At 36.6% G+C, this 10424-nt stretch overlaps 1 protein-coding gene across 18 annotated transcripts in view; it reads left to right on the forward strand.

Moving 5' to 3' along the window:
- COL25A1 (collagen type XXV alpha 1 chain) overlaps positions 1–9005 on the forward strand; it is a 470156-nt gene extending 461151 nt beyond the window's left edge. For all 18 annotated transcript variants that reach the window (XM_040476457.1, XM_040476443.1, XM_040476447.1 and 15 more), the window contains one exon: positions 3746–9005. In XM_040476457.1, the coding sequence (XP_040332391.1) occupies positions 3746–3748 (3 nt within the window). In that variant the 3' untranslated portion in view covers positions 3749–9005. The remainder of the gene's footprint in view (positions 1–3745) is intronic.
- Positions 9006–10424: the final 1419 nt, after the last annotated feature.

Below are 10424 nucleotides of genomic sequence, written 5' to 3' on the forward strand. Positions count from 1 at the left end.
CTGTGCGATGGAAAGGGGCAGTGCATCTTGACAATGGTTTTATCAATAAACCCCTTGTCCTCCTACTATTTATAACTATCCTTAATTGTGGTTCTTTTCCTATGTGTGCTCAATTACTTAGGCAAACATGCAAATGCAGTGGTAGAACCCTGCCAATGTTAATCACAAAGCTGAGAAAGCAGAAAGTGTAAACATGGTTTTTTTTTTTCTCCATTGATGATTTATTTAGGATTATACTTAAGTTGGTGTTTTTATGACAATCAGTTTATTCTAGCCTCTTCATGTGGCTAGCCATGGTCACTGTGTATATATCCTGTCTGGAAGGGAACTTCATAGACGACCTTCTATGTACAAAGGCTATATGATGAGCCCTTTTATATAGGAGACAGAATTTTACTTAATCCTCACAATAACACCGTAGGGTATTATTATCCTCAATGATGCTAATGAAGAAACTGAAGTTCAGAGAGGTTTCTGAACTTCCAAGGGCAAGAGCTAGTATCCAGCAGAACAAGAAGTGGACGGTGGAAAGCAATGGCAGAACTTTAAACAGGGAGGAGTTCTGTATGCGCCGTGCCAGTCAGAGACTACCAAACCTTTGCACAATAACAGTGTGAATCTAATTATAAAGAACCGTGCATATATGCTACTGAAAGATAAAGGAATTCCACTGATGGAAAAATGAGCTGGGGGGGAAGGATCATGCTGCTTTGATCATGTCGAAGTTTTCTCTCTAACACCTTGTGGCTTCTTGAGTGATTTTTGACAGGCATGCCTCCTTGGCAAAACTATACAGAACTCTAGGATTGCAGAAGACGAAGGGAAACTTGACTCTCCTCCTTGTGTCTCATCTCATCAGCAGGATGGGTGAGGAGAGACTGTGTAACTCACTCTCCCGCTTAGCTGCTTCCCGCCCCCCGGCTGGGGAAAGAAACCTTCTCTCGGGAGCGTCATTTATTTAGCAGCTCTCCATACTCACTTTCAGCCAGTCAGATAATTAGCTCCATCACAGCTGAGGTCAAGGGCTTCTCAGGAAGATGGGCCTATCATCATATTCTTCTTCACCTGAGAAAAGTATCCTTCATCATGAGAACCCCTGTTCTCAGAATTTTTAATACCATCCTGAGCTGGAATTACCATTTACTCTTTAACCGTTGACCTGTCATCTAATACTGTAATGATTTTTTAATACAGTCATAGGCACTCTTTACATAGAGTGAAATGTTGAAAGGCTTACTTTATCCAGCCTCTGACACTACTCAGAACTTGTGTTTACGTATTTTATTGGCCACTTGTAAATCACCTCCATTTTGTGAGTGCGTAGTAATAATGGCACAGAGCAAAGAGCTCATCATTTTTTGGTCCATGAAATGGCCAAACCTAGTAGTAATATGACTAGCATCGGAAAATCAGAAATTTCCCCTTTAAGGACTCTTTTTTCACAGAATAGGCGCTATATTCCACATAGGATTAAGGACTTGTTAAATCTAGCGTCTTCTTATATAAGGAACTCAGTAAGAAAACTTCAGGACTGTTTACCGCACTTCCCAACACACACAAATGTAAATCGCTGTGATCAAACTTGTTCAGTATCTCCTCACTCCAAAAAAGAAGGAAGAAGAAGAAGGGGGAGAAGGAGGAGGAGGAGATTGAGAAGAAGAGGAAGAAGGAAAGAAACAATTAGAAAAATAAAGTTCTAAAATCTCTTATGTGATCCCAAATTTGATTTAGTCAAATCATATTTTTAAGTGATATTTTTTAAAGAAGTCTAGTAGATTCGTTTTAGTCCTGTTTTATGTGGACCACCCTTTTAAACACTGTTATGTTTATTAGCCTCTAAAGCACGGTGGTAAATGTTTGACTGAAAAGTCATAGCGTGGGAGCAGGTGTAAAGTATTGTGATTGATGAGCAAGTCTCCTTGGTCATGCTACTCCCAATACTAATTTCTCATGCAAAACTATTTGATCTTTGTTTAAATCACTTTTCTTTCTAGATATTGCTCCGTTTTCTAAATTTTAAAGAATAATAATATACCAGTTCACCGTGTAATTCATACAGTGAATAAATGGCAGAATTTATGGTTTACAAAGTACCTTCAGACTATTAAAGTTATCCATTCTCATTCAGAGATGAAAAATTATGTATTAGGAAAAATACATACAGGCTTCATATTTTTTAATGTTTCACTAAATGGGTTTAGTTTTCACTTAAACAGGCAGACAGGTTTTCAGCAAAACCATCCTAAAGCAAGGTGACACAATTTTTTCAGCTAAGTCTTAAAATTGGAGGGTGGGGGGAGAATCTTTAAAATTCCGTAGATTTTTTACAAAACATCAGTAGTCAAAAATCCACCTATTTGAATTTTGAGCTAAGTGAGAGTTTGGGGAAAGGAGTACTTCCACAGGCACATTCTCTAGCATTGACATGACATGCAAAAACATTGAGTGAACGCCGTCTCCGGAGGTCATAAACTACCCGGCCTCTTTTTTTTTTTTTTTTAACGTTTATTTATTTTTGGGACAGAGAGAGACAGAGCATGAATGGGGGAGGGGCAGAGAGAGAGGGAGACACAGAATCAGAAACAGGCTCCAGGCTCCGAGCCATCAGCCCAGAGCCCGACGCGGGGCTCGAACTCACGGATCGCGAGATCGTGACCTGGCTGAAGTCGGACGCTTAACCGACTGCGCCACCCAGGCGCCCCATAAACTACCCGGCCTCTTAAGCACACCTACTATAGCATCTGTTTTTCTTGGAGAGAGAAAAACAAATGTTTGTAATTAATGAACTGGGCATTCTACTTTTCTCATTATTTTTTTCCTTTGTTTTTTGACTAAAAGTCAAGTTCCCCAAGATCTGCTCTATAAATGTATACCTCAAAGACCATTGTCCCTCTGTTCCCTCAGATTTGACTTTAGCTCCAGGAAAACCTTAATAATTATGGCTGTTCAAAATGAGCAGCCAGAGATTTTTGGTACCTTAGGTCACAGTGGAACCTCCAATACAGCTTTTTTTTTTTTTTTAAGTTTCTTTATTAGAGAGAGAGGGAGAGCGAGTGTGAGTGGGGGAGGGGCAGAGAGCGAAGGAGACCGCGAATCCCAAGCAGGCTCCACACTGTCAGCACAGAGCCCAACGCGGGGCTTGAACCCATGAGCCGTGAGATCATGACCTGAGCTGAAACCCAGAGCCGGAGGCTTAATAAACTGAGCCACCCAGGAGCCCCTCCACTACAGCTTCATGACCTGATAGCAGGCAGGTTTTACCTTGTGCACCATCCACAGCAGGGCAGGGCTAGCAAAGAAAAGGGGAAACAAGAACCGTAGGGTATTATAGTCAGGTGTGGGTGAAGTAAACAGTGTCCCTGAGGGCAGAATCCTCAGCCTCATTCACAGTGGGTTCTAATACGTGGAGAAGATTATATAAGCATAGAACATGTATTTTAATTATGGCACATATGTGATAACATACTAATTTTCTGCTTTCCCAGAATTGTTACTGAGACAAACCACAAACTTCTTAGTGGCAAAAGAAAAATGTGTATTGAACCTAGGATGGAAATTTTAATGACACCCTAGGGTTTTAGAAAAGTAATGTTTGGGACACACATCATTTGGCTCATTGATTTAAAAACAAAACAAAACTATATTCAGGGTTCTACCAATTTTCTTAAAATAAATGTTAATTTGGAATTGTTATTCTAAACCACTAATTCTATGTATGTCTCTTCTGTTGTTTGTTTTTCTGCAGTGATGAATCTAACCTTCCGAGCATGAAGTTGTATATATAATGGTCCACTTTTTATATTTATAGTTGAAAATCGAATTGCAGATTTTACAAGTCTGAGATATGTTTACATATAGCTGCTTCTTCCTGTTTGCAATAGTACACATGTCCATCTTTTCTCCACTTCCATCTGAAATTGGGCAATATGTGAAACCAGTGAGAAGCCTGCAAAAAATATAGATCAGTATCTCTTTACCTTATGTGAAGACATGTATTTAAATGGACACATCAGTGATACAGAATGATTGTTCTTGCTATTTTCTTACTTTGGGCTTGTTAATTGCATGGACAAAAAGTGCCATGAAATAGTTTACATGAAATCGTGACCAAATATGGACTCGAAACTACAAATAGGTACTATACTAACTGATTTTAGAGTTTATCGTCACATCCCTACTCACCTCACTGTTAGCATTGATTGGTGCCCACACCACCCATTGAAACTGACTAAAGAAAGCATGAGTGTGCCAAACCTGCTTGACATTCAGATGCTAGCATGCCGCTTAATGAGTCTTTTGATCACATCTGAGCCTTTATTTCTTTTGTCGTCTCAAGGGGGTTACACCATGGCTTATTGCCAAAAAGAGATAAGGTGGCGGAGAGCACACACACAAATGGTCTTGTATTTTGAGGGAGCTGCAGTCCCAACTGCAGATCTACCTACAGCTTCCAGTATTGTGGGCTCACGTGGCCACCTTGGTTGAAACATCAAGGGATTGAGCTGGTTGCCTCCACTTATTTTTCCTTGGGCTGACCTTGGCAGTGAAGACAAGGGAAGAGGACCGCTTCAGCATCCTGCGCTGTCTCTCCTGTGACCAAGTAGAAAAAAAGAGGTTTACAAATGCAGACACCCGGAACAACAGACTTTTAAAAGAATAAACTGAATTCCAACAAGTGTTAATATGGGTGCTTTTGGAAACTGACAGAGGCATATGGCACTTCTTTAGGGTAGGAGGTTCTTGGAATGGCAGCCCCCGTTCCTGCGGACAAAGGATGTGTACATCCCACCACAGGAAAGGGGTACCACTCCCGAGAACGGCTTGGCTGAAATAACCTCTTCTGAAATTGGAGGGAGCTCACCCTACAAGCTCTACCGAAGCTGATGCTGTCCTTCCTAACGATATCCAACTTATTTCAAACATTTTCTACAAAGTTCTAGAAACATATTTTTCATTCTTTTTTATACTTTTCCTTTCTAGTTCCAGCAATATTAAGAAAAGATTTCTTTCCATTTTTGTCACATTTGTTTTGAACAATTTTTTAAAACAAAGTCTTCTAAACCTAAAACAACTTGGTAGCAATAGCCAAGATGACTTTTTACTAACTTCTCTCTTGTTTTGAATAACTGAAGAGAATATAAAAGAAGCTCCACTTTCAGTTCATTGTAAAGCATTAAAGTTAAGCAGGGTTTTTTAGTACTTTTTGACTTTTTTTTCATATGATGACTCTAACTTACATGGTGATCATCAGTTAAGTCAAGATTTGGTCACATTTGATAGTATTAACTCATTTCTATTTCTTGTAATTCTATTTAGATCTAAGTTTTGTCCATATTTAGATTTCTTTATCTTTTTTTTTTACATTTTTGTCTTATGCACAGACCAAATCTGTATGTCAGAAAGCTGTGAAATATAGTTGCCATAGAGTGTTTTTTTCAATTACTTACTCAAAACGATTAATTGTATTAGGCTGAGCATTTCTTTGCACAGTGAAGAGTTGGTAACATGTTTTGAAATGGCTTATTCTGAGTGGAAGGGTTACATTAGGAGAAACATCATCAATGAGGAGTAGTCCATAGGACAATATACTCTCTCTCCTGACTTAATGCCATTTTGTGGGAAAATTTCTAGTTCCATTCATAAGTTTTCACCACCAGAGGGGAAATGAACTCATCATCGGGTTTATGGTGACAACAGTTAAGACATGACTATAAATAAGACAAAGATCCTAGGATGCTTGTGATCTCTTTAATATTATATAGCCAAATGTTCAGTTATACAAAATGCCTCCTTTTTATTTCTAATAAGTTTTCAAGATTGGAAAGATGTTCAAACTCTTAGATCAACCTAATTGGTAACATTTCTAGTAACATTCCACACTTGAAGCCAATTTGGCATTTTTAAAACAAGAGAGTACATTTATTTCCTAACCATCTGTTTGACATGGTTAGGAAAAAGTATTGTTCAGTGTCTGCAACAATTTGTCTTAAATGGTTTGGAAATATGAACTAAAGCAGGTAGGACTACTGTCTCTTCAGGAAAACAAATAATAGTGTCTTGAGAAAAATCTGGTGGCTGTATTTCTTTCTCTCTTTCTTTCTACTCCTATAGTAGAAAGAGGTATTGAGATGAATCACTATTGAAAACTTGCACAGCTTCAAAACAAAATACCTCAATATCAAAGAGAAACATTTTATATAAAATTTTTTTTTTCAAATGTAGCCCTTTTAGAATACTGTTCTGTCCTATGTGTATATTGGGGGGTTTGCTCTACAACTGATTTGACAATATTGATTTTTATTCTATGAGTAAAGGAAGTCGTAAACTTCCGTTGCATTTATTTCCTTGGGAAAAACAAAGAGATGATAGTACTCCTCTTTGTTCGGTGAAATTATTAGGTGTTAACCACCATGGATAGATAATCTTCAACTTTTGGTTACAAAAATATTTTCAGCCATCCATTTTGTCATCAGTATAGAGAATCCTCAAATAATTGCTGAATGAACTAATAAATTATGCCGCTGGTGTATGTGTTGGCAGATATATATTTTTCTTCAAGATTTCCAACCTTTAGTTTGTATTATTGGATAGAGGATTGAGAAAAAAATGCATGAAAGACATTGGCAATAAGTCAAAATCTATTTCTATTTCTGATAAGCATCTTTTAAGAATGCCAAATTGGTATGTGTTTTAACTTCAAAATTGTTTTCCATCCTTGTTGGTGCTAATATATTTTCTTTTCTTTATGGACAATGCAACTCTACTATGGATAATTGTGTTTCTCTGTTTGATAGCATTCCTAAACTGTTAGTGTGTGATTTTATTTTTGAAGTTCATGAATTTGCTGTAATACGGTTCAATGACCAGTCTTTCTTAATGTAAAACAAAACAAAACAGTGTACCTATAGATGATGTGTGCCTACTCGGATCATGGATCTTATTTCATGTTCATTTCATATACCATGTGCCTTTATCAACTTTCATCCTCATCTTTTAGCTTATTTAATTTGAATAAGTCTGACAAAACCAATGCTAGATAAGTCTAACACATTCATAGAGTACCTGACACACAGATATGCCTGAATTTTCTTCTAGCTTTCATTTCCATTATGAGAAGCTGTCTTGGAGGATTTTTCTTTCTTATTTGATTTTATAGAAAACATAAGAATATCTTGGATTTCTACCAAAAAAAAAAAAAAGTCTGTTCTTGAATTTACTTTCTGTGCATGATGTTCTGATGGGACGGTAAACACTTATGCATCCGGTAGTTCATTCTACATGTCCTCTGTCTACAATACATACATATATCTGCTAGTTTGGAAAATAGTCAAATCAGCATGTCAAGATCTATGGGAAATTGTCTGGTCTCTTATGTTTTTATCACTTAAAAAACGTGCTTAATTTTCCAAGGTTTTTTAATTTTACTCTTGTACCATAAAAAGTTAATATTGCCTTTCATCCCTTTTTTTTTTTTTTTTTTTTTGCCAATATATATTCTCTTACCCAGAAATAAGTTATGCTTGAATGGTGGGTGGTGTTTTGATATTGTAGTAAGCGATCATAGGAACATGCAAATACTGATATTTGAAACCTTGTTTTTCTCTATGTCTTGATAACCAAGTTATATTAATAATTAACATTACCAAAAATGAACTTTTATAATTTCTACCAAAACAAACAAAAAAACCTCTGCTATCTCTAAAAAGCCAAGTCCATAGCAACCTAACTTTATGTCCTCAAAAATAATTAAGAACAATCACATGTGATTCTGGTGATTAAAATCATTCATTTCTGGTGGAATTAAAATACTTGACCGATCATGATTCCATTGTATTATTTTAAAATGTAAGAACCTTACATCCCTTTTTTTCCCATTTTATTGACATATCTTCATATTGGCTAGATTTACTGTATGCCATAGCAGAGATAAACTTCCAACTTAAATTTTTGGTAGATTTTGTTTTTGCTAATCCAATACTAAAATATTTTAATGGCATTTCTGATTTTTTTTAATGTATTTAATGCATAAGATTCCCTATGCTGCTTTATTGACAGAACTGTCTCTTTGGGAATAGGAAGACTTTTCAACCTGACCTGTTACATTTGATTTATAGGTAAAGTAACAACATCTCTCAAAATGCAGTAGATATTCTCACATATCTCAGAAATATTAATAAATTGGATTCACAAAAGAATGTCTTAACCTATTGTTGACATTTATGTGAATATTCTTTATACTGTTGTAAATGTTTCATCCAACCTAATAACGTTTTAAAAGATGTATGTATCTGATTTTCCTTTAGAAAATATTATATTTTTATTTGTATTTTTTACATTTGAAAGTTCATCTCTATGTGCAGCTATTTTTATATTGCCAAAAAATCACATAAACACAAAATAAGAGGAAAATGCAAAAAAAAATATTTTGGCAAGCATTACACTGCATATTTTTCTTAATGTTTTGTGGGCCAGTCTCATGTAATTGATTATTCTAAGAATGTGTGGTGTCTTATCACTGTAAATACGGCACAAACCTGTTTTTCTCAGTAGTGTAAATAATTGAAAGATTGAATTCTTCCTGTTTGGTTTCTTATTTCAATTTCATTATAATTTCTCCAGCTGACATTGCTGAATCAAAAGACGTATGATTTTTGATTTGCAGTTTGGAGATAATTGCATTGTTTCAGTTTCTAATTTGTTTTTATTTGCTTTTTTAACTTGTTTTCAGGGTTCCTAGTTTGTGAGAAGTTGATCTTCAGAATTATTTTTACACTATTTATGACTTATTTTCATAATGTAAAAAGTGTGTAATTATTCCAATATTAATCCAAACAGTGGTAATGAATTGTATTGTTATAAAGCTTTATTGATGTTCATGAACACGTTGGCTTGTTTTCTCTGATTTAAACACAATGCATAAAGAACTGTGTCCTGTTCTACAATATTACAATGTCACCATTCAACTTAGTGCCCATAACTAACTATGGTGATTTGCTATTAAAAAACACACACACAAAAAACTAGCGTTTTCTGTTTATTAGGTTATGCCTCCAGATTGAGCTTCCGTTCTAAACTCACTTTTCTTCCAGGATTCTTCATTTTAGTGAATTAAGCTTCCTGATAGCCAAATGACCCTTAGCTCAACCACATCAAGTAAACCACTATTGTGTGATTAAAATGTAGTGCACAGTAATCACTTAAATATATTGAATAACGAATCACTGAACACCTCCACCAAGGTCACCAGTGGTTTGCCAGTCCCAACTAAAAGAGCACACTTTTCAGTCCTCATCTTTCTTGCCCCCACCAGCACCATTGGATGCAGTTGACCATGGGGACCCTCTTAAACACCCTTTGCTTTAGTCCCATGTCCCTCTACTCATCATTTGCTTCTGTTTTTCTTTCTCATTTTCCTTTGCCAGCTTTTTCTCCTCTCCCTGATTGTAAATGATGACCCTCATAACTCTGACCTGCGTGCTTCTTTTACACTTCTCTGACACACTCTCCAGGAAAGCTTGTTCACTCTCATGAAAACCAAGTTTTTGTCTCCATCGCAGATTTCCGTCCATGTTCCAGACCAATTTCTATGGGCACATACCCCTGGATGTCTCACAGGTAGCTCATTGCCTTCACCTACGTATCTGGTTCTCTTCCAGACTTCTATATTATAGTGAACAAGCCACCACCACCTGCCATCTAAGAAACATGGTAGAAACTTCAGAATCATTCTGGACATTGCCTACCTGTCATCACCCACCCCTTCCTTCATACATACAGCATCTAATGCATTGCCAATCCCTTCAATTCTACCTCCTAGATGTCTCTCAGATCCAATTCCTCCTTTTTTTTTTCATCCCCATTACCATTGCCTTGGTTCAGGTGCCCCCCCCCCTTCCTTGCTTGAACTTTTAGAAAAGCCTTCTAACTGGCCTCCTTGCCTCTAATTACCACCTCCTCTCCACCAGATATTCTATATTACCCTCAGGGTGATGATTCAAGGAAAGCAAATAAGGCCATGTGTTCTTCACTTGTGAGTTCATCCTCCCATTTCATTTCACATAGAATTTGAGGCAAGTGAAAAGAATGCTTATAAAGAAAGTAAAATATATAAGTTTAAAAATAACCAAGAAAACCATGTCTAAACCAAGTTCAAGATCACAAAGAAAGTTGCAATAAAGAGATATAAGGTTTAAAATTGTACGGCTCTGAGCTTCTCAGCGTCCACCAAAAAAAGAGAAATAAGTCAGTAACATGTTTACATCATCCATAAAGTGAAAACATACCACAGTACTTTCTCGAGAGAATCGAAGTTGATTGGTAAGAAATTGCTTATGTGAAATTTCTTACACAGGACACTGTCTTTTAGGGCACCCCTACGATGAACACAACAGATTTTTACAATGTTCTTCAATGTGAGCCAAGTG

The sequence above is a fragment of the Herpailurus yagouaroundi genome, unplaced genomic scaffold (assembly GCF_014898765.1).
Source record: "Herpailurus yagouaroundi ecotype Mexico unplaced genomic scaffold, PumYag 28, whole genome shotgun sequence".
Taxonomy (NCBI): Eukaryota; Metazoa; Chordata; class Mammalia; order Carnivora; family Felidae; genus Herpailurus; species Herpailurus yagouaroundi.